We start from the raw sequence: 23,945 nt of genomic DNA, 5'->3' as shown, positions 1-23,945 counted from the left end.
AGGGACGCTCACGTTACAGACAGTACGGGAGGAATGCGCCGATTACGCTGCCTGGAGAGCGACTGGGGAACAACGCAAGAGAATTTAGGAGCAACGGTGACGCCCTCGTTGCACCTAAATGCTCATTAGCAATAAAACGTATTTCTCTACAAGGGAGGCAGTAAGCAGAAACTGAAAATAAACGTTAGAAGCAAGAGTCTCCTCAACATTACACCGTTAGGCCGGATTCACACGAGCGTGTGCGTTTTGCAAGCGCAAAAAACGCGGCGTTTTGCGCGCGCAAAAGGTATTTAACAGCTCCATGTGTCATCCCTGTATGATGCGCGGCTGTGTGCTTTTCGCGCAGCCGCCATCATTATGACACTTCGTTTGGATGTCTGTAAACAGAAAAGCACCTGGTGCTTTTCTGTTTTCAGTTGTACTTCTTATGGCTGTTGCGAGAATCACGCTTGTCCCACGGAAGTGCTTTCGTGTGGTGCACGTGATTTTCACGCACCCATTGACTTCAATGGGTGCGTTATGCGCGAAATACGCACAAAGAACGGACATGACATGTGAGTTTTACGCAGCGGACTCACGCTGCATAAAAATCACGCAGCTGTCTGCACGGCCCCATAGACGAATATAGGTCCGTGCGACGCGCGTGAAAATCACACGCGTTGCACGGACGTATTTAACGTTCATCTGAATAAGCCCTTAGGCCTAGACGAACGTGTTAAATGTCTGTGTGACAGCCGTTGAAACAACGGCCGTCACATGAACCTATATAATTCAACGGGCGTAGTTTCAACGGACCGTGTAGAGGGTCCGTGAGAAAATAGGACATATTCTATTTTGCACACTTTACACATCCCTCCATAAGGGGATGTCTGATATTGCATCCCGCAGCGCACGGATACATCTCGGACGTGAAATACGGCCGGTTTTCACGTCCGAGATGCGCAATGGCCATCTGAATCTAGCCCTACCAGGACATTCTGGTGACAGACTCCCTTTAGTAAATAGCACCACCTGGTGTTTAGACCGAAAACTGCAAATTCCTTTCTACGCTTCCTCAGAATGCCGGACAGATAGGGAATGTATGGAGTAACGTGAGGAGACAAACACCGCCGTGAGAAAGACTTCCGCTTATACAACACAAGATACTATCACGTGCTACAATATTCAGTGCTGCGAAATCGGATAGGAGCAAATGCAGACGTGACGTAACAACTCGTAGCCACTACCGGAAGTATCCGTTCGGCCATACTTCTCTTGGGCAATTGTACTATACGACCAGTATTCTCAATACCACGCCGTAGAACTTGATTTTATACACATACACGTAATTGTGTGCGGTTATGGACTTAAACAACACGTTTAATGTGTATAAAGAACTCAAAAAGACGGAATATTAGATCGGCGCAATGTGGTGACGTAAAAAGAACTCCCCTCCCCCTGCGAGCGGCGCATCATACAATCTGCCTGAAGCCTGGATTAGGTACGTGTTCACGGGCAGCAGGGAAGGTTGCTGCGGCGGCCGGTGTGGCCTTTGCGGATATGCTTCTGTGCACCGCACCACCTCCCAGGGTGCTGACGGCTGAAGGAGGCGGACATCATACCTCTGCGGCCTGTAGCAGCGAGTAGCGGCATCTCTAACCTCAGCGGGAAGGTGGGAGAATGAGCGGCACAAAGGAGGAGAGGCCGGAGGATGAAGAGGAGAAAAATGTTAGTGACGAGAAAGAAAAGGAGGAGCCACAGCTTGTTGTAGAGCCGAGGAGCCCCGCCCCCGCGGAAGAACCTACGCCTGAGAACGTCACTACTTGTGCTGAGAGCGCCGCCGGGAGCCTGTTTTACTGGCTGAAGGACAGATGCCAGGGCCGGGGTCTGTGTGTGGATCCCGCCCGGGACAATTACAGGGCAATGACTAGTCTGTACAGCTCTATTCATCCGGCTGACTCTGTGAACCTCAGCACAAGGACGCATGGCGCAGTGTTCAATCTGGAGTATTCTCCAGATGGGTAAGAGCTGCCGCATCACACATTTAATAGTGATCGAGCGAAACTTTCTCATCTTAAAGGGATATTCCATCCAATAATATATTTCTGCCTCATGGCTGCAGGACTATTGATATACAGGCATCAGTTGTGGGGATACCCTCCAGCAAGTGTTCAGTTTCACTGCAGCGCCACCACAAGGGGGATTAATTTGGCACAGTTCCCGTTCAAATCTGTGTGATGCACAGATGTACTGGGTCCTCCAGAGTGAGAGACATCACTGTTTGTAGCTGCTCTCTGTTTTGGTTAATAGATGAAGTTGCTGAACAGGTCCCTCTCCTTTCCCCTCTATTAAAGGGAATCTGTCAGCAGGCTTGAACCCCTTAAAACCGCTGACAGCGCTATATAGATGGGAAAAGCAGCTCAAAGAGGCTCTGTCACCACATTATAAGTGCCCTATCTTCTACATGATATGATCGGCGCTGTAATGTAGATTACAGCAGTGTTTTTTAATTTAGAAAAACAATCATTTTTGACAGTTATGACCTATTTTAGCTTTATGCTAATGAGTTTCTTAATGGACAACTGGGCGTGTTTTACTTTTTGACCAAGGTGTGCGTTGTGGAGAGAAGTGTATGACGCTGACCAATCAGTGACCAATCATCGTCATACACTTCTCCCCATTCATTTACACCGCACATAGTGTTCTTACTAGATCACTATGTGCAGCCACATACACACAGACTAACGTTACTGAAGTGTCCTGACAGTGAATAGACCTCACCTCCAGCCAGGACGTGATGTCTATTCAGAATCCTGACACTTCGGTAGCGTTTGTGTGAGATTTACAGCAAGGCAAGCGTAATCTTGCGAGATTACGCTGTAACTTGTCATTTAAAACGAGATTACGCTTGCCTTGCTGTAAATCTCACACAAACGTAAGCGAAGTGTCAGGATTCTGAATAGGCATCACATCCTGGCTGGTAGTGATGTCTATTCACTGTCAGGACACCTCAGTAACGTTAATATGTGAGTAAGTGACTGCACATAGTGATCTAGCTAGATCACTATCTGCAGTGTAAATGAATGGAGAGAAGTGTATGACGCTGATTGGTCACTGATTGGTCATTGTCATACACTTCTCTGTACAACGTCCACTTGGTCAAAAAGTAAAACACGCTCAGCTGTCCAATAAGAAAGTCATTAGCATAAAGCTAAAATAGGTCATAACTCCGTCAAAAATGATCATTTTTCTAAATAAAAAAACACTGCTGTAATCTACATTACAGCGCCGATCACATCATGTACAATATAGGCCACTTATAATGTGGTGACAGAGCCTCTTTAAGCATACCTGTGGTGACGGTCATGCAGATTGCATGACCGAGAAATCTTTTTTTTTTTTTTTTTTTTTTTTTCAATGTCCCTGGCCTGCGATCGCAAGGGATGGGGCAGGTAGTGTTTCGTGAAGTGATCCCAGAACGCTGCACACGAAGGGGCCGCCTCCGTGGCGCTGGGGACATTATAACGTAGTTTTCCCAGTCCGCAGTGCTTTGGGCATTAAAATGTAGTATTTCTTGGTCATGCAGCTCGCATTACGACCACCACAGGTTTATTTACGCCGCTCCCCTATCCTCTTTATAGCGCTGTCAGCAGTTTTGAGGGGTTAAAACTGCTGACAGATTACCTGTAACTCCGAATTCCTTAAAAGGGTATTTAAAAATGGGTTTTGCAGACAAGACCATCCTTATAGTCTAAACCTGGGTCATGTTAGACAGGATACTAGAAACCTGCTGCCTGACAACCCCATATATAAAGCTGAAGTTGTCAGGCAATGTATCCCTAGCAACCAGACTGTCAAATATGACCTAGGATTGGCACTGTGCGGATGGTAGAGAAGGGGAAAATGATATTCCCCACCTGAGGCCTCCGTATTAGGCCAGCACCCCTCAGCGATGATATGCTGGATTGCTATACAAGCGTTTTCAGATCGCATATCGTGCATTTTGCCCGGATTTTGTGGTAGTCACAGCAAAATAAACGTCATACTCCATTTGTCTGTAACAGAACTCCAAATCACCTGCTTCCCTAAGTGTAGGAGCTTACTGAAGACTGATTTATTATATACTTCAATGGAAGCTGTATAAAATCATAGTTTTTCAGCAAGCCCCCCTATGGTGGCAACTGGCCAGAATGTTGTCATTTAACAAGGGTTTGGAGCTCTGTAACTATAAATATATATAATAATATAAATAGCACTTTAATATGTGTCAGTGAGTAACTGGAACTTCTAAAGAGTTTGGGTGATCTAAATTTACTATTTATTATCAAACCTCATAATAATTGTAAATCTGCTATGATGCTTTCTTCATTGATCTCCTATTTCAAGCCGGTCCTGTTTCTAAGTGGGTACTTCCATAAGTCAGGCCTGCACCTGCCAGGCATATACGTAGATATATGGTTAAAGGGGTTTTGGACATTTATGATATATCCACAGGATATGCCATAAATGTCTGATAGATGTGGGTCGCACCTCTTAGACCCCCACCCATCTCTAGAACTGGGCCCCCTGACCCCCGTTTTACCGTCTCTTGCTCCCTGGCCAATGTCTGACAAGGTGGTCGGGAGTACAGAAACAGCTGAGCTACGCGGTTTCTGTAACTCCCATAGAAGTGAATGGGAGTTACAGAAAGAGCGTAGCACGATGAGCTACACTATTTCCACAGCTCCTAAATTCCAGAAACCGCGTAGCTCACTGTGGTGCGTTGTTTCTGTAACTCCAATTCACTTCTATAGGAATTACTGGAACTGTGTAGTTCAGCAAGTTTCTGGCTGTTTCCATATTCCTGATCATCTCGTTAGACAGTGGCTGGGGAGTAGCGGGACCCAGACAAGGTAGAGCGGGGTCAGTGTGCCACGTTCTAGAGATAGGTGCGGGTCCCAGACAAGGTAGAGCGGGGTCAGTGTGCCACGTTCCAGAGATAGGTGCGGGTCCCAGACAAGGTAGAGCGGGGTCAGTGTGCCACGTTCTAGAGATGGGTGCGGGACCCGCGTCTATCGGACATTTATGCCATATCCTGTGGATATGTAAAAAATGACCAAGGTGGGAAAAAAAAAATCTTTAAGTTGTTGATCATCTCCTTTTTTCAGGCCAGAGTGACATGCCAGTGCTCTGTTTTTTTTCTTGCTTTAGGTCTGTATTGACCGTTGCATGTGAGCAAACAGAAGTCCTACTATTTGACCCAGTGTCTTCAAAGCACATAAAAACCTTATCAGAGGCACATGAGGACTGTGTAAATAACATCAGGTTAGTGACATGCAAATATTTGGTAAGTAAAGCATTATGAAGCCTAATGCCTGTTTGCGTGAGCTTTATCTGTATGATCCTGAAGCGTGCTTCAATACATTTACTGTGGGGAGTCTATTTTTTTTTTTTTTTACTTTGCAGTTACGCACTTAGGCCATATACACGTGTGGCGGATGTATTGTATATGATGTGAATTTTGCACTAAAATCCACAAAAAAGTACAGCCTAATCTATGTGAATGGGGTTAAGAAAACTCCATTCCCATTCAGTGGAAAAAAAATCTATGGGGATTTGAGATTATGCTGTGAATTGTAAAAGCTGTAGCAGGCGCTATTCTACCTTTACATGATTTTGGGATTTTCACGGATTGCAACACATTTGCAGCGGATTTCAGGCCATCTCTACAGCAGAAAATCTGTTGAGTGTGCACATGGCCTAAGACTTCATGCATATGACAGATCCATGTGCAGGAAGCTGTACAGCTGCACACAGTGACTTATGGCTCCGTACTATGGATTTGCAGGGACTACATGTGCTTTTGTACAATTCTCTGTCGGATGCCAGATGTCAGCAATGCATTTAGGGGGGAACTAAATAAAAAATGGGCAGGTTAGCATCTGTAATATACAGCTGACACCCGCTCCATATGCCGTAGGTGTCAGCTGTATATTACAGATGATAACCTACTCTAAGAGCTGGCAGTTAATAGTGATCACAGCAGCTTAGCCTTTAGACAGATGGAACGGCCCCCTCTATTACCCCATCGCCCCCCCCCCCCCCCCGCAATGCGCTGATGGGTTGTCGTGGCAGTCTGGGGGCCAAGTAACTGCCTTCTCGTGTGCCGTCTTGGGCCTCCTATTAAAAGTGGTTTTCCCATCAGGGACATTTATGGCATATCCACGGGACCCGCACTTATCTCTAGAACGCGGCCCCCAAAACCCTGTTCTAACTTTGTGTTCCCGCTGCCACTTGTGATTTCTGACCATGTAAGTAGAAAACAGAGTAACTCGCTGAGCTACACTGTTTTCGTAACTCCCATAGAAGTGAACAGCAGTTAATGAAGCAGCGTAGCATTCGAGTTAGGCTATGTTCACACAGTATTTTGCCGAGTTTTTTTACGCGGAAACCGCGTCGCAAAAACGGCCCGAGAACGCCTCCCATTGAAATGGGCGTCTTTTTCCTGCCTCGTGGGAAAAAGAAGCGGCATGCCCTATCTTCGGGCGCTTCCGCCTCTGACCTCCCATTGACTTCAATGGGAGGCAGAGAAAGCGTATTTCGCGCTGTTTTATGCCCGCGGCGCTCAATGGCCGCGGGCGAAAAACGGCGCGAAAATCGACGTGCAGGGAGAGGAAAATCTGCCTCAAAGTTCCAAACGGAATTTTGAGGCAGATATTCCTCCCCCAAAATACTCCGTGTGAACATAGCCTAACACTGTTTCCGTAACTGTCGTTCACTTCTATGGGAGTTACGAAAACAGTGTAGCTCAGCGAGTTACTCTGTTTTCTACTTACATGGTCAGAAATCACAAGTGGCAGCGGGAACACAAAGTTAGAACAGGGTTTAGGGGGACCTGCATTTATCTGGCCTTTATGGCATATCCTGTGGATATGGCATAAATGTCTCTGATGGGAAAATCCCTTTAAGCCCTTAATAGTCCTTTACCCCTTAAAGACCAAAGACTAATCGATCTGTCATGAGCGGGTGCTCGTTCCTGCTCTGATTAATATATCTGTTATTGGGCTATTGTAGGTACTTCCACTGTACCCACAAGATCAGCAGCAGGGGTACGGTTGTTTTTACAAAGGCATGATCGTGCCGCAACCACCAGGATGGAAGATAACTCCGATCTAGTTTAACCTCTTAGATGCCGTGGCCAATAGCGACAGCAGCAACTAAGGTGTTTGATAAAGGGAGGGGGCTCCCTCTGTCAGCCCTTCGGCGCCTCACAATGCAAGCGTGGCACGCCGATGGATTACCATGGCAGCCAGGGGTCTAACAAAGGCCCCCAGGTCTGCCATCGGCAACTGTCTATTAGGCCATGCCAGAAGCATGGCCTAATAGACTGCCTGTCAGTGATAATAATCAATACAGGCATATCCCAAAATGGTACTAATAAAAGCTACAACTCATCCTGCAAAAATCAAGCTGTCATACATAGACAGAATAATAAAAGTTATGGCTTTTTGGAATGCAGCAACACAAAAAAGACTTTTTTCCATAAAAATTTTTTATTGTGCAAAAGTACGAAAACGTAAAAAAGACTTAGAGAACCTTTCACCTGCCCATACATGCGCAGCTGAGTGCAGCATGTAATGGGCAGGGCTTCACAAACACTGTCTCACGAAAAATAATTTTTCTAACTTCCTCCGTTACTTACATATCTGTGCCGTTCTATTTGGCGCCCGATATATAAATAAGCCGCTGAACTGTCAATGGGGCGTTTCTATCTAACTAAATGGCAAAGGGGTGTTATACTCTTCGCTCTGATACTCTTCGCTCTGACACTGTCCAATCAGCTGCGGACAGTGTCAGGGCGACTTGCGCTGTGTTATGGCTCTTGGAATGTGAGGAGGAAAAGAAATGGTCCTAAAGGCTATGTTCACACGGAGTATTTTGGGGGAGGAATATCTGCCTCAAAGCTCCAAACGGAATTTTGAGGCAGATATTCCTCCCCCAAAATACTCCGTGTGAATAGCAATGATCGTGCCGTTTTTCGCCCGCGGCCATTGAGCGCCGCGGGCAGAAAACACGCTTTCTCCTGCCTCCCATTGAAGTCAATGGGAGGTCGGAGGCGGAAGCGCCCGAAGATAGGGAATGTCGCTTCTTTTTCCCGCGAGGCAGTTTTACTGCTCGCGGGAAAAAGACGCCGACGCCTCCCATTGAAATCAATGGGAGGCGTTCTCGGGCCGTTTCTGCCGAGTTTTGCGACGCGGTTTCCGCGTAAAAAAACTCGGCAAAAGACCCCGTGTGAACATAGCCAAACAGCCATGGTCTTTAATAGGTTTTAGGAAGATTGAAAAAAAAAATAATGTGACGTCACTTTTTTATTTCTTCTCATAAATACCTGTTTTCCCACTAACTGATTTTACTGTTTGTACAGGTTTTTGGACAACAGGATGTTTGCCACCTGCTCAGATGATACCACAATAGCACTATGGGACCTGAGAAAGCTAAACACTAAAGTGTGCACTCTACACGGGCATACCAGCTGGGTAAAGAACATCGAATTTGATACCAATACAAGGCTTTTGGTAACGTCTGGATTTGATGGCAACGTCATAATCTGGGATACAAATAGGTAAATAAAGGATTTTGGGTTACAATTTTACTTCACTGGCCCGTTTTTTTGTACAAACTGTATAAGAAGACGCAATATGTAAAATGAGAGTGATGTATTTCCTGATGACAAAATGAGGTGTATGACGGAATTGTGATTTTACAGTACTTGGTGACTTTCTACATCTTCTGATATTAATGTTACTTTAAGATCTAATTTGAAAGATAATGTCAAAGAAAGAAAGGAAAATTGCACACCCAAGGGGGAATTTATTAACGTTTCTATTACGCCGTTTAGAGAAGTCGCAATTTGCATAAATATTTTAATATTTTTTTGGCCATTTCCGCCACTAACGCCTCTCTTTAATAAAACGTGGGCATAGCCTAGCGATAGGGGCAGCATCACCTGTGGCCTGACACATCTACTATAATTTACGTCCGAATCTGGTGTAATAGCCGAAATCGACATCCGCTCCTAAATTCAGTGCATTTTACTCCAGCGCTCTTTATATTAAGACGGTCATATGAAACACCAGTTTTAATAAATATTTCCCTAGTATGTTTTAACATTTTTGTTTCTTAGATCATGCATTGTTTTGTACAAAATTTCCCTTTTCTAGTAACTTGTTGTTTTGTTGCTTGTATTTAACAGGTGTACGGAGGATGGATGTCCGCACAAAAAATTCTTTCACACCCGTTTCCTGATGCGCATGAGGTTGACCCCTGACTGCTCAAAGATGCTGATTTCTACTTCCTCTGGTTATCTGTTAATTTTGCATGATTTAGATCTGACGAAGTCCCTAGAGGTTGGCAGTTACCCTATCTTGAGAGCAAGAAGGACCGCTTCTACTTCAGGTAAAAATAAATGGTGTTTTATTCAGTTCCATTGCTACAGGTGTATAAAATCCAGAACCTAGCCATGCAGTCGCCTTTTATAAACATTTGTGAATGAATAGGTCGTTCTAAAGAGCTCACTGAATTCCAGCGTGGTACCGTAATAGGATGACACAGTTGTTACATGTCGGTTCATAAAATTTCCTCCCTCCTAGATGTTTTACGATTAACTGTGAGTGGTATTGCAAAGTGGAACCATAGCAACTCAGCCACAAAGTGGCAGACCACGTAAAGTTTCAGAGCGGGGTCACTGAGGTGCACAGGGCATAAAAGTCGCCAATGCTCTGCTGCCTCAATAACTGCAGAGTTCCAAACCTCCTCTGACATTATCACCAGCTCAAAAACTACACTGGGAGCTTCATGGCATGGGTTTCCATGGCCGAGCAGCTGCATGCAAGCCTTACATCACCAAGCACAATGCCAAGCGTCCGATGTAGCCGCCACTAGACTGTGGAGCAGTGGAAACATGTTCTGTGGAGTGATGAATCACACTTCTCTATCTGCCAGTCTGATGGACGAGTCTGGGTTTGGAGAACGCCAGGAGAAAGTTACCTACTTTACAGTTGGTACAATGCAGTCAAGTTTGGTGGATGAGGGATAGTGCTATGGGGTGGTTTTTCAGGGGTTGGCCTAGGCCCCTTAGACTTCCCTTCACTGGAACTTAATGCTTCAGCATATCAAGACGTTTTGGACAATTGAATGCTTCCAACTTTGTGGGAACAGTTTGGGAAGGGCCCTCTTCTATTCCAGCATGACTGTGCCCAGTGCACAAAGCCAGATTATAAAGGCATGGTTGGGTTAGATTGGTGTAGAATAACTTGACCGGCCCGCACAGAGGCCTGACCTCAACCCCAGCGAACAGCTTTGGGATGCACTAGAACAGAGAATGTGAGCCAGGCCGTCTAGTTTTTTAAAACATTTTTTTAATACAGGGACTTTATTCTGTTTTTGCAACCCCATCTAGACTATAATAAAGAGTGCCACGCAAAAAAACAGATTATCCCGCCCAGAGTTCTGCTGGGTTCACAGGCTCAACAAGGAACAACCCCCCCCCCCCCTTTCCCCAATTCTCCCGATAAGTAGGGGTTCTAGTAATGGTTGTCCAACCCTTATCAGACCTTTATGGCATATATGTGATACCTATTTCAAAGATTAGCAGTGAAATCACTAGGGGACACTTACAGAAAAAATGTTTGTTCTATTTGACAAGCTTCTGTCAGATTAGAGCACACCCCGACTCCTCCATGCATGAGTCCCTTCAAAGATGCTCTATGTCTAACAGCATATCTGAATGTCGCCCTAAGACACGTTATTGGCGGGGTCTGTAAGTGTAATAATACTTTAAAAGCCTATGTCAAACAGTGCGTCTGTGGCTTGATATTACAGATTAGAAAAGGCAGCTATATTTGCGATAGGGTTATTGGAAATTGGTCAGACAATACAGAGAATATTGCGTCTATCAGACCCCCTTTGAAGGGGGCACTAGCCCGGTGGTCATAAAAGATGGTTTTAGGGTGGCACGTGTTTTATGATGCTATAATTGGGGCTCCTGAGCAGCAGTTAACAATTCTAGTGTCTGAATTTATTTGAGTAACAGCCAAGGAATATAGAAGTTCTAGTGGCTCTTGCTAGACACCTAGCCGGCCCCTCTTGTTCTATCGTATATAGTTTCCTAGTGTCCTTTTAACCTAGCATTCTGAAGATTGAAAGCCATGTAAATATGTGTTAACTGTTAGCTGAACAATATTCCAGTCCTTTGCAATGGAGATCCATGTAAACATGCCTGGTATCTTCTTTATTATCCACAGATGTGACCACATCACCTACGTCTTCTGACTCCAGGCCGTCTAGCTCTCCGTGTCATCATAGTGATTTAAGCTCTCTGTTTGAGAAACACACTTCCCGGGCCTCACAAAGAGAAGGTATGTCCTTAAACCCTACTATTCTCTGTTGGTTGTTAAAGAGAATCTGTCGCCATGTTTATGCTCCCCTATCTAAGGGCAACGTAAAGTGGTGCCCGAGACCTAAATCCAGCAGTTTATCACTTCGTAATGTTCAGTTGTTTTCATAAAATAGTTATTTCACTCCTGCAGCGCGAGCCGAGCCTGGAGTCCTCCCGTGAGCTGCAGCTGGCTCCACCCACCTTTCTCCTTATACTGGGCATTGGGAGAAAGCTGCCAATCAGGGGCGGAGTCCGCTGCAGATACGAGCTGCTGCAAAAAGCGACTTTAACAAATTACTGACTGAACACTGACAAATGGGTGATAAAGCGTTTGTAGTGTCTCTGGCACTACTTTATGCCGCCCTCAGATAGGGCAGCATAAACCTGGTGGGTGATGAAGCAAGCTTCATTTGCTCAAGGACCAAGTCATCCAATTCTATTTTGCATCCAATTGCACATTTTTTACTTGGCCTTGGGCATCTCAAATGGAAGCTTTTGTTTTTGTGGTGTGGATTGGGGGGGGGGGGTCAGGTTACACACTTAAGGCTATGCCACAATGGAACTCTGCTTACAGGTCCAAAGAACTCTATTCGGGGCTCCTCTAGCTGTTATAGATTTTATAGTGATTCTTGCTTTTTCTTAAGTAGAGAATTGGATATTTACTATTTTTTTTTTTTTTTTTTTACCAACGTTGAAGCATACGTATCATTCCAGGTGCATTCTCAGAACAATCTGTAGTCTGTGCAAGGGAGCACGGATTTCACTTCCTCAGTCCACAATTTTGTGTGTGCTCAATCAAACTCCGGTGTAATAGTCTAAGGCTTTATTCAGATGAACTGGAAATACGCGCGTGATTTTCACGCGCGTTGCACGGACTTATATTAGTCTATGGGGCCGTGCAGACATGTGCGTGAGTTTTGCGCTGCGTTGGTCCGTTGCAAAAAACTCACGACATGTCCGTTGATTCAGCGTTTTCAACGCATCACGCACCCATTGAAGTCAATGGGTGCATGAAAACCACGCATGCCGCACGGAAGCACTTCCGTGCGAACTGCGTGATTCGCGCAACAGCTGTCAAAAGGATGAATGTAAACAGAAAAGCACCACGTGCTTTTCTGTTTACAAACATCCAAACGGAGTGTCTTTGAGAAGAGCGAACCCGGACAACCGAACCGAACTTCACCGGGTTCGGCCGAACTCGTTTTGGCCGAACCCGGCAAAAAAATATCCGGTACGCGACGTCAGGAGATAGTCACTGTCCAGGGTGCTGAAAGAGTTAAACTGTTTCAGCACCCTGGACAGTGACTTCCGATCACAATATACATGAACGTGTTAAAAAAAAAAAGAAGTTCTAACTTACCGATAACTCCCTGCTTCTTCCTCCAGTCTGACCTCCCGGGTTTACAATTCAGTCCAAGTGACAGCTGCAGCCAATCACAGGCCAAGCACAGGCTGCAGTGGTCACATGGACTGCCGCGTCATCCAGGGAGGTGGGGCCAGATGTCAAGAGAGGCGCGTCACCAAGGCAACGGCCGGGAAGTTCTCGGTAAGTACGAACCTCATTTTTTTTTTTAACAGGTTGCTAGATATGGTGAGCGGAATTCACTGTCGAGGGTGCTGAAAGAGTTACTGCCGATCAGTTAGCTCTTTCAGCACCTTGGACAGTGACGGGCGTCGGCTAGCCTCATCTCTATGATGGTGGCTGCGCGAAAATCACGCAGCCGCGCATCATACACGGATGACACACGGAGCTGGCAAGTGATTTTTGCGCGCGCAAAAACGCCACGTTCGTGTGAATCCAGCCTAATAATTACTAGAGGACGATCTGTGCAGAAAAAAAAATCTGTGTGTGCAGGCAGCCCCTTCCCCCTCCCACAGTCACATTGCTTAGTATGATATGATGTCGATGTGTGAAGCTTTCATGCCTCGTAGCTGTTTTTCTGAACAGTTACAGACCGTACAATAGCCAGGTATAGGGGGAAAGCGGCATCAATTACAATGTTCATTATGTTTGCATGTTCTATTGACGTATAGGGAAAAAGAGGTAAATGACAGGTATGCTTTAGGCGGTTCTTTCAGCACCTTGACTAAGAACATTGCAGACCCATGCAAAAAAATAAAAAAGGACCTTTAACCCCTTCCTGACATTTGTTGTATGGATACGTCATGGAAAGCCAGTGCTTCCCGCATTTTGCCGTATCCAAGTGGTGGACACCGGCTCAGAAGCCACCATCCCCAGGTGTCAGCTGCATGTTATAGCTGACACCCTGGGGTGATGGTAAGGACCGAAGTTTTCTCAGATCCCCGCTATTAATCCCTTAAATGCAGCAGTTAAAAGCGACCGCTGCATTTAAGGTGTTTGCAGCTCATCGGCACCCCAGCAATGAAATAAGTCAGGAAAGTAAAAATATGCGGTTGTGCAGGCCCAAGGGGAACATTTGTTCTGTTTCAAGAGGCAATTTACCAAGGCCCTAAAATTAGGGAACCAGGAAGGGTAGGACCCAAACATATCTACTGGAAGTGAGTGTGCCTGTATTATGCCAGAACACTTTCCCAGCAAAATTCCCCAAACTGCAAAGGTGCGGACTGTGGACCAAAAAGGGGATAAGCAAGGACATTTATCAGTGCGACACCGGCCTGTGCAGAAAGGATTGTGTCACAGTGTAAGGGTATGTTCACACAGCTTATTTACGGACATAATTCGGGCGTTTTACGCCTCGATTTACGTCCGAAAATGCGGCTCGATAGCGTTGGCAAACGTCTGCCCATTCATTAGAATGGGTCTTACGATGTTCTGTGCACACGGTCATTTTTTTTACGCCCCGCTGTCAAAAGGCGGGGCGTAAAAAAGACGCCCGCGTCAAAAGAAGTGCCTGTCACTGCTTCAGACGTAAATGGAGCCGTTTTCCATGGACTCCATGGAAAACCAGCTCCATTTAACGTCCGTGATGGACGCAGCAAAAAGCGCCTCAACATGCCATTACGGCTGAAATTACGGAGCTGTTTTCTCCTGAAAACAGCCCCGTAATTTCAGCCATTACGGACGCTGCCGTGTGAACATACCCTAACACACATCTATGGATTATTTTACCCCATTATTATACCACCTGACTATGCCCCTGATGTACTCTACCCAGCTTACATATGCCCCCACATTATAAACTAAAATACCAGTAAAACCCCAAACGAAACTACTACCAAGCAAATCCACGCTCCAAAAGCCAAATGGCGCTCCCTCCCTCCTGAACCCTGCAGCGTGCCTAAACAGCAGTTTACTCCCACATATATGGCGTCGCCATACTCGGGAGAACCCTTTTAACAGTTTTTGGGGTGTGTCTCCAGTGGTACAAGCTGGGCATGACATATTTGCCACTGAAATGGCATATATAGGGAAAAATTAAAATTTTTACTTTGCACCCTCCGCAGCGCAATAATTCATGGAAAAGACCTGTGGGTGAAAATGCTCACTACACCCCTTAATGCCTTGAGGGATGCAGTTTCCAAAATGTGGTCACTTCTCGGGGGTTTCTTTTATTTCACATCAGAGCCCTGCAATTGTCAACCAATACTTTGTAAATCACCAAATTAGGCCTCAATTTCGCATGGTACTCTTTCACTCCTGATCCTGGTCGAATGTCAAGGCAATAAATTAGGGCCACGTGCAGGGTGTCTAATTATTATGCTGTGTTTCTCGGTTTTATAGAGGGCTGTATTGTTATGGTGGCACAAGCTGGGCACCACATATTGGCATATCTATGCAAAAAATCCAATTTTCATTTTGCAACATCGAGTGCACAGTAATTTCTGCAAAACACCTGCGGGGTTAACATACCCACTACACCCCTAGGTGAATACCTTGAGGGGTGTAGTTTCCAAAATGGGGTCACTTCTGGGCGGTTTCTACTGTTTTGGTCCCACAGGGGCTTTGCAAATGCGACAGCTCCCAGAAACCAATCCAGCAAAATCTGCACTCCAAAAGCCAAATGGTGCTCCTTCTCTTCTGAGCTTTGCCATGTCCCCAAACAGCTGTTTATGACCACATATGGGGTATTGCCGTACTCTGGAGAAATTTACTAATGTTGGTGTACTCTTTTTACTTTATTTGTTGTAAAAAAAAATTAGAGCTAAAGAAGTCTTATTGAAGAAAAAGGATTTTTTATTTTCACTGCCCAATCCTAATAAAATCTATGAAACACCTGTGGGGGTCAAAATGCTCACTACACCCCTAGAATAATTCTTGGTATAGTTTCGTGAATGGAGTCACTTTTGGGTAGTTTCCACTGTACTGGTACATTAGGGGCTTTGCAAAAGCGACATGGTACCAAGAAATCAATCCAGCAAAATCTGCACTCCAAAAGCCAAATGGCGGTCCTTCCCTTCTGAGCCCTGCCATGTCCCCAAACAGCAGTTTATGACCACATATGGGGTATTGCCGTACGCGGAAGAAATTGCTTTACAAATGTTGAGTTCTTTTTTTCCTTTATTCGTTGAGAAAATGAAAAATTTTGCGCTAAAGCTACGTCGTCTTGAAGAAAAAGGATTGGTTTTTATTTTCACTGCCCAATTCTAATAAATTCTATGAAACATCTGTGGGGTCAAAATGCTCACTACAGCCCTAGATGAATTCCTCAAGGGGTGTAGTTTCCCAAATGGGGTCACTTTTGGTGGATTTCCACTGTTTTGGCATCGCAAGAGCCCTTCAAACCTGACATGGTGCCTAAAATATTTTCTAATAAAAAGAAGGCCCAAAATCCACTATGTCCTAAATGAAGTCACTTTTTGGGCGTTTTCACTGTTTTGTCCCCTCAGAGGCTTTGCAAATGTGACATGGCCTCTGCAAACCATTCCTGCTAAATTTGAGCTCCAAAAGCCAAATGGTGCTCTTTCCCTTCTGAGCCCTGCCGTGTGTCAAAACAGCCGTTTATTACCACATGTGGGGTACTGTTTTACTCGGGAGAAATTGCTTTACAAATGTTGCAGTGCTTTTTCTCCTTTAGTCCTTGTGGAAATGAGAACATTTTGCTAAATCCTACATTTTCTTTGAAAAAATTTCGATTTTCTTTGCCTACTTCCAATAATTTCTGCAAAAAAACCTGTGGGGTCAAAATGCTCACTATACCCCTAGATAATTTCCAAAATGGGGTCACTTATGGTGGGTTTCCACTGTTTCGGCATCACAAGACCTCTTCAAACCTGAGAAGGTGCCTAAAATATATTCTCATAAAAAAAGGGTCCCCAAAATTCACTAGGTGCTTCTTTGATTCTGAGGCCGGTGCTTCAGTTCAGTAGTACACTAGGGCCACATGTGGGATATTTCTAAAAACTGCAGACTCTGGGCAATAAATATTGAGTTGCGTTTTTCTGATAAAACCTTCTGTGTTACACAAAAAATGGATTAAAAATTAATTTCTGCAACGAAAAAAAAAAGAAATTTGTAAATTTCACCTCTACTTTGCTTTAATTCCTGTGAAACGTCTTAAGGGTTAAGAAACGTTCTAAATGCTGTTGTGAATACTTTGAGTGAAGTGAAGTTTTTAAAATGGGGTGACTTTTTGGGGGTTTCTAATATATAAAGCCTTCAAAGCCACTTCACAGCTGAACTGGCCCCTGTAAAAATAGCCTTTTGAAATTTTCTTGAAAATGTGAGAAATCGCTGCTAAAGTTCAAAGCCAATCTAAAGTAGACATATGGGGGATGTTAATTGGCAACAATATTGTGTGGTATAACTGCCTGTCTTACAAGCGGATACATTTAAATTTTGAAAAATGCTAATTTTTGCAACATGTTGGTGTGTTTCACAATTAAACACTGAACATATCGAGCAAATTTTGCCAGTAACATAAAGTCCAATGTGTCACGAGAAAACATTCTCAATCGCTTGGATAGGTAAAAGCTTTACAAAGTTATTACCACATAAAGTGAAACATGTCAGATTTGAAAAATAAGGCTCTGTCAGGAAGGTCAAAAGTGGTCAAAGAGGGAACGGGTTAATTAATGCTGATTTTATAATAAATATTTTCGTAACATTTAAAGGATAAGGCTATGTTCACACGGAGTATTTTGGGGGAGGAATATCTGCCTCAAAATTCCGTTTGGAACTTTGAGGCAGATTTTCCTCTTCCTGCACGGCGATTTTCGTGCCGTTTTTCGCCCGCGGCCATTGAGCGCCGCGGGCATAAAACAGCGTGAAATACGCTTTCTCTGCCTCCCATTGAAGTCAATGGGAGGTCAGAGGCGGAAGCGCCCGAAGATAGGGCATGTCGCTTCTTTTTCCCGCGAGGCAGTTTTACTGCTCGCGGGAAAAAGACGCCGACGCCTCCCATTGAAATCAAAGGGAGGCGTTCTCGGGCCGTTTTTGCCGAGTTTTGCGACGCGGTTTCCGCGTCAAAAAAATCGGCAAAATACTCCGTGTGAACATAGCCTTAAAATTATGATTTCCTTTTTTCCATACAATGTTTATGTATTAGGCAATTCCCCTCGTAACAGCCTTGAAGTTTTAACTCCAGAAGTCCCAGGTGAGAGAGACCGAGGCAATTGTATTACATCACTTCAGCTCCATCCCAAAGGCTGGGCTACACTGTTACGCTGTTCTAGCAATACTGATGACCAAGAGGTAAGGACTTCTACTTTCCTCTAAGAGTAATCAAAGCTTAGCCATATTTAAAGGGAATGTGTTGCCAGAAAAACATGTTTTGTTTTTTTTAATTAAACATTTAGTGTGTAGGTGATTAAACATTGTTCAAATTTTTTTTATTTTTTTCACGAGTCAGGAAATATTATAAATTAATTCTAATTTATAATATTTCCCATTGCTGGTCACTAGATGGAGCTATTCCCAAAATTGCAGCATTGCAAAATTGGGTAAAAAGCCCTCGCTCTAGTGAGCTCTCAGCATCCCCCCCCCCTCCTTTATCCTGGCTAGTGCCGGGATAAACGAGGGGTTTGAACGGTCTAACCTCCTACACTGTGTGTCGCCATTTTTTGAGCTAATACACAGTGTAGTAGGTTTACATACAGTAGTAAACGTACACAAACACGAACATACATTGAAATCTCTTACCTGCTCCTGCCGCCGCGGCTCCCTCCGGCCCGTCCGCTCCGTCTGCTGCCGCTGGTCCAAGTGCACAAGTCCGGAAGCCGCGACCGGAAGTAGTAATATTACTGTCCGGCCGCGACTTCCGGTCCACAGGAAAATGGCGCCGGACGGCGCCAATTTCAAGTTGGACTGTGTGGGAGCGGCGCATGCGCAGTTCCCACACAGACGGCGTACACAGAAGTGGATGGGACGGGACCCGTTCGCAGTCTCTATGGGACTGTGGCTGCCGTATTCCATGTCTGTATGTGTCGTTAATCGACACATACAGAAATGGAACAAAAAATGGCAGCCCCCATAGGGAAGAAAAAGTGTAAAAATAAGAAAAAGTAAAACACAAACACACAAATAAATATAAACGTTTTTAATAAAGCACTAACATCTTTAACATATTAAAAAAAAAAATTGTGATGACACTGTTCCTTTAAGTAACTAACTAAAAAGGTGACCAGCACATAAAAGCAGCGCACCACACTGTGACGTAGCAACAATGTGAAAAAAGCCAATATTTTACTAATCTTCTGTAGTTGTCTCTGAAACTTGAGGAATGAATAGGCAGGAGGTGTTGGACTGCTGCTGTCCTTTTTGAACGCTTTTTCTTTGTTGTAGGTTTATAATCCCGTATCAGATAAAAAAAATATTTTATCTGTATACATATCACTGAGCTGAAGTGTCGGTTTGCTCCTTGCACGTATAATAGACATGTACACAGAGGACTGATCACTTGCAGGTTACATTTACGGTATCTTTTAAAATACACTTCCCAGCATAATTTATAGGCTATACATTAGGCTGAAGACACTGGTCTTGTATGTCCCCTATGGTCCCTATTATTCGATTTATATTTCACATTCTACTACCATTGAATTAAACAGATCATGTTTCCTCTCCTGACATGTCTGTTTTAGTAAAACATATTGTCCATGAAAAAATTATTCTGGAGTATCATTACTTAGAATTTTATGTTGTGCCATTCCTCTGTTATTCCTCCTAGAAATGTATGAATAAATTGACAACTGGGTGTTACCAGTTGGGGTTGTGTCCCTACACAGACTGACAATGCCCAATCAGTGCTGACCGTGTCAAACTGTGGAGGGATACCCCCTTTGACAAGGGTTAGTAACACCCAGTTGTCAATTTATTCATACATTTCCATTATGAATACCAGAGGAACAGCACAATGCAGAGTTCTAAAACAAAAAAAAAATTTATTCCAGAATTATTTAATGGGGAATAAAAGTAATTCTGAAAACATGTGTCAAGGAAGATGTCATGTCCACCAAGATAAGAAGAAAAAAAGTGTCTGCTCGGCTGAGGATAAGCTGCATTACTAGATGCAACCGCTGGGCAAGAACAGCTTTGGTTATGGGAGAGACTTTTTTTTTTTCTTTCTTCTAATCTTGTACATATTAATGGCAGCGCGGTTATGCAGCTAAATGGCAAATTAACAATGAATGTGCTTTTACCTGCAGTCAATTGAAAAATCAGGCCAATCTGCTTGCTGATGCGGTTTTAGCCGCATTGCATCCGCAAAATGGAAACCTATCCTAGTAGTCTAAATGGTGAATTGGCCGAAGGGGAGGGGGGGTAAACTAAAGACAATGTTAGAAGTTAACAAATTAAATATTTAGTAGAATAATTTGTAGTTGATGTAATTATTTTACGTTTTTTTTTTATCCAGTGGACGTGTGTGTACGAGTTTCAAGAAGGAGCTCCTGTACGTCCCATCTCTCCCCGCTGTTCTTTGCGACTAACTCATTACATAGAAGAGGCCAACGTTGGCCGGGGCTACATTAAAGAACTATGTTTTAGCCCAGATGGACGTATGATTGCCTCGCCACATGGATATGGCATTCGCTTGTTGGGATTTAATTCCCAGTGCAGTGAGCTTGTAGACTGTATGCCCAAAGAAGCTGGGACTTTACAAGAAATCCGCTCCCTATATTCTCATAAGGACGTGGTCCTGACCACCAAGTTTTCTCCCACACACTGTCAGATAGCGTCAGGGTGCCTTAGTGGACGGGTTTCCCTGTACCAACCGAAGTTTTAATTACCGATTCATGATCAGATTGGAATCAACATGTTTCCAGTTATTTAAAGAGACTTCACACAATTAGCCTTTACCTGAAGCTATGAATACAGGACAATGGACTGGGTCATTGGCAACCTTTTTCCTCAGTTGGGTTTCATGTTTTTCGATTTGGTTTAGCACAGGCTCCACTCTCCAGATGAGATCTGCTCTTGCATAGTTTCACTTTAATCGCACCACTGATCATCTTACGTGTTATAAAGAAGCCCATATGTAGTTCTAACAGTCATGACTTCAAAAGACTGTGGCTGTATATTTGGCATTATTTATTACTGTACAATAAGTTAAAATATTACTATTCATGATTGTGACTGAGCTGTGCATGGTGTTCTTTATCAATTCAGTGATCAGGTTCAAGTGGCGCACTATTACTATTCCGATTTTACTGCATTCACAGGCTGCTGTATGATCTGACTGTCACGCCATTTTGTTTCGCCCATATGATCTATTACTTGCCTTTTTGGTCTTGTGCAGCCCGCATTTTAATTATTATAATTTTCTTATTGAGACTTTTTTTTTTTTTTTTGTACAATGCTCATCAGTTTCTTCAAAATGTGTTTCCTAGTGGACTAGAATGTTATTAAACTATGAAAAAGTGCATCTATGACATCTTGTGTTGAATATAAGTTTTAAAGAATTTTGTTTATCATGACTGTATTGTTTTAAAGAATAAACAATGATTGAAAATCTACCTAGAGAGCAGATCCACCAAAAAGGAGAATTTTTACTTCATAACCAGCAGTACCGCTGCACACAATGGCATCCATTATTTATATACCAGGACCAGATTTGAAGATCCAGAAAAGCTGATACATTTTCTTTCAAACTGATCAGGGCTGATTTTTGCAGACCACTCTGTCACATCGTTATTTCGCCTCCTCCATAGAATTGACAATTAGTTGGCTGGGCTTAGGCTGGGTTCACACAGTTTTGTTTTTATACAAAGCCAGGAATAATTCCAAAAGACTTAGACTAAGTACGCATCTGCGCTAAGAATTAAATTTTTCTGTTCCGTCATAGGAGCAGAAAAAGGAATTCAATGCTGTGACTGATCCTGCACATGACTGAAAACCATGGTGCCCAATGGACCTCATTGACTTCTAATGGGTTCCATCATGGTGTGCGTCTCATTCTTTTCAGCTCATTTTAATGGCCGGATACGCTGTGGATTTTTCCCCACTAACGTTCAGAAATTTAGCAGCGTTTACAGCAGTAAAGTGAACGAGATTTCAACAAATGCTATGGCTAAAATCCACCCAAAATTGTATTTTGCTGCTTTTACAGCAAATATGCCGCAATTCTTCAGTTAACTCCACAGCTGCTAGTAGCTTCCTATAGTCATTGCTTCAACCGCTATAGATGTATCAGGCAAGTGGGAACATAGCCTAGCCTAACCAAACCTCCGACGCAGATGTGAACCTAGCCTTAATTTTCTCTTTTGTATTGACTCCTGTGTTTGGCTCAAAAACGGTGTGAATCCAGCTTTAGGGCTCAATGCCGATGTGTATGAAGATATTGTAAGGGAGCATACGTCTTTACAGAAGTAGTCCAAGCAAGCGTGCCACAATTTTTTCTGGCTTATTTGTATGAATACTGACAAGAAGAAAAAAAAAAAAAGAACCTCTGGAGGCATACTAAGGGTACAGTAGAGGGTTAGAGTTGCCATAGAGGTACACTAATATGGCTCTGTACAAAACCGTTGTTTTGATCTGCCGACAATGGATTTTGTAGTGGAAAGATTCATATAAGTTAAAAAAAAAAAAAAAAAAAAAAAAAAAAACACCACGTTTCTACTACCATTCCTCCCTCCTACCTCCAAGGAAAAAGTGCTCAATGCAAAAACAGAAATAACTTATTTTTATTTACTTCATGTGAACAAGATTATGAAGCCTACAATGTAAATATGGTAGCATAGTCACAAGATGCCATAAAACATAAAGCTATTAACATTAAGACATCAATAAGATCTTCTCACCAAAGTACTTTGTACCGCGCAGAAAGTGAATGACTTGCTAAATAAAAGAAACCGCTTAAAAGTTAAAGAAAGACACCAGTCATCCCATATAAGACTAACTGATGACACTCCAGTAATGAAAGATTGTGTAGAATAGAAATACAGATGTACATAGAACTCCTATGGCCTTAGGGTATGTGCACACATGAACAGTCTTTTATGTCTGAAAAGACAGACTGTTTTCAGGAGAAAACAGCTGCCTAGTTTCAGACGTAAATGCTGCTCGTATTATGCGAGGCGTCTTTGACGCCCGTAATCTTGAGCTGCTCTTCATTGACTTCAATGAAGAACAGCTCAAATTACGTAGCAAAGAAGTGCCCTGCACTTCTTTGCCGAGGCAGTCAAATTACGCGTCGTCGTTTGACAGCTGTCAAACGACAGGTCGTCGGCAAACCCATTCAAATAATGGGCAGATGTTTGCCGACGTATTGTAGCCCTATTTTCAGACGTAAAACGAGGCATAATACGCCTCGTTTACGTCTGAAACTAGGTTGTGTGAACCCAGCCTTATGCCAGATGTGCGAGATACTCAGGGGGAGAATGACTCTGTAAATGATAGATTCGATTTGAGCATGTCATATTTTATTTGTATTTTTTTGGGGCTAACGGTAAAATGGGTGCAAATTACTGCCATGGGCATGAGGCCTTTTATAATGTAGAATTCCTACTGTAACACTAAATACAGGAACACAGAGCCTTTACAGACACCTACATACACTAATTGATAGTTGACAGGAGTTTAGCTTTAATCTACTTTGAGTAGCATTCCGCGTATTTCTCTAGGATGCAGTCACACACATCAGGTTTTCTTGCAGAAATTTCTGCAACTGGAAATACATTCCATTCATATTAATAGAACTTAAAGAAATCCCTACACCTGCTGCAGAAACAACCCCATTCAGATAAATAGAATGGATTTTCAGTTGCAGAAATTTTTAAACGCGAATACTTACCCTTGGCTGTTGTCCATAGCGATGCTTTCTTATGTTCCCTGTGCAGCCAGGCCTCCTGGGGTGACGCTGCAGCCCTTGTGACCACTGCACCCTGTGATTGGCTGCAGAAGTCACATGAGATGAAACGTCATCCCAGGAGGCCTGGCTGCACAGAAGAAAGCATCGCTATGACAACAGCCAAGGGTAAGTATTAGCTTATTTTTATTTGTTCTCATTTGTGTTGCTGCTGCTGCAAAAGTTGCAACGCTTGGCTATTTTTTGCGGGTTTTACATCCCTATTGAATTCAATGGGGAAAACCCACAACAGAAGAGCAGCGATTCTGCAGCATAAGGCCTTATTCAGACGACCGTGTATTACATCCGTGCTACGCGCGTGGAAATCACGCGCGTCGCACGGACTT

At 43.7% G+C, this 23,945-nt stretch overlaps 1 protein-coding gene across 1 annotated transcript; it reads left to right on the top strand.

The window, feature by feature from the left end:
* The first annotated feature begins 1,254 nt into the window (after window positions 1–1,254).
* DCAF10 (DDB1 and CUL4 associated factor 10) lies at window positions 1,255–21,248 on the top strand. Its single transcript, XM_075825566.1, has 7 exons — window positions 1,255–2,000; window positions 5,170–5,283; window positions 8,384–8,581; window positions 9,212–9,414; window positions 11,262–11,375; window positions 17,863–18,008; window positions 20,170–21,248. Exons 1-7 carry the CDS (start codon window positions 1,660–1,662, stop codon window positions 20,536–20,538), a joined length of 1,485 nt encoding a protein of 494 aa, XP_075681681.1. The 5' UTR covers window positions 1,255–1,659; the 3' UTR covers window positions 20,539–21,248.
* Window positions 21,249–23,945: the final 2,697 nt, after the last annotated feature.

The sequence above is a fragment of the Rhinoderma darwinii genome, chromosome 1 (assembly GCF_050947455.1).
Source record: "Rhinoderma darwinii isolate aRhiDar2 chromosome 1, aRhiDar2.hap1, whole genome shotgun sequence".
Taxonomy (NCBI): domain Eukaryota; kingdom Metazoa; phylum Chordata; class Amphibia; order Anura; family Rhinodermatidae; genus Rhinoderma; species Rhinoderma darwinii.
The sequence above is the reverse complement of the archived record's forward strand: the minus strand, read 5'-3'. Positions and strand labels throughout refer to the sequence as shown.

Coding starts and splice junctions, on each gene's coding strand:
- DCAF10 (XM_075825566.1), top strand. CDS start 1,660: ATGAGCGGCACAAAGGAGGAGAGGCCGGAGGATGAAGAGGAGAAAAAT. Junction 5,284..8,383: donor GACTGTGTAAATAACATCAG/GTTAGTGACATG, acceptor CTGTTTGTACAG/GTTTTTGGACAACAGGATGT. Junction 11,376..17,862: donor CCGGGCCTCACAAAGAGAAG/GTATGTCCTTAA, acceptor TTTATGTATTAG/GCAATTCCCCTCGTAACAGC.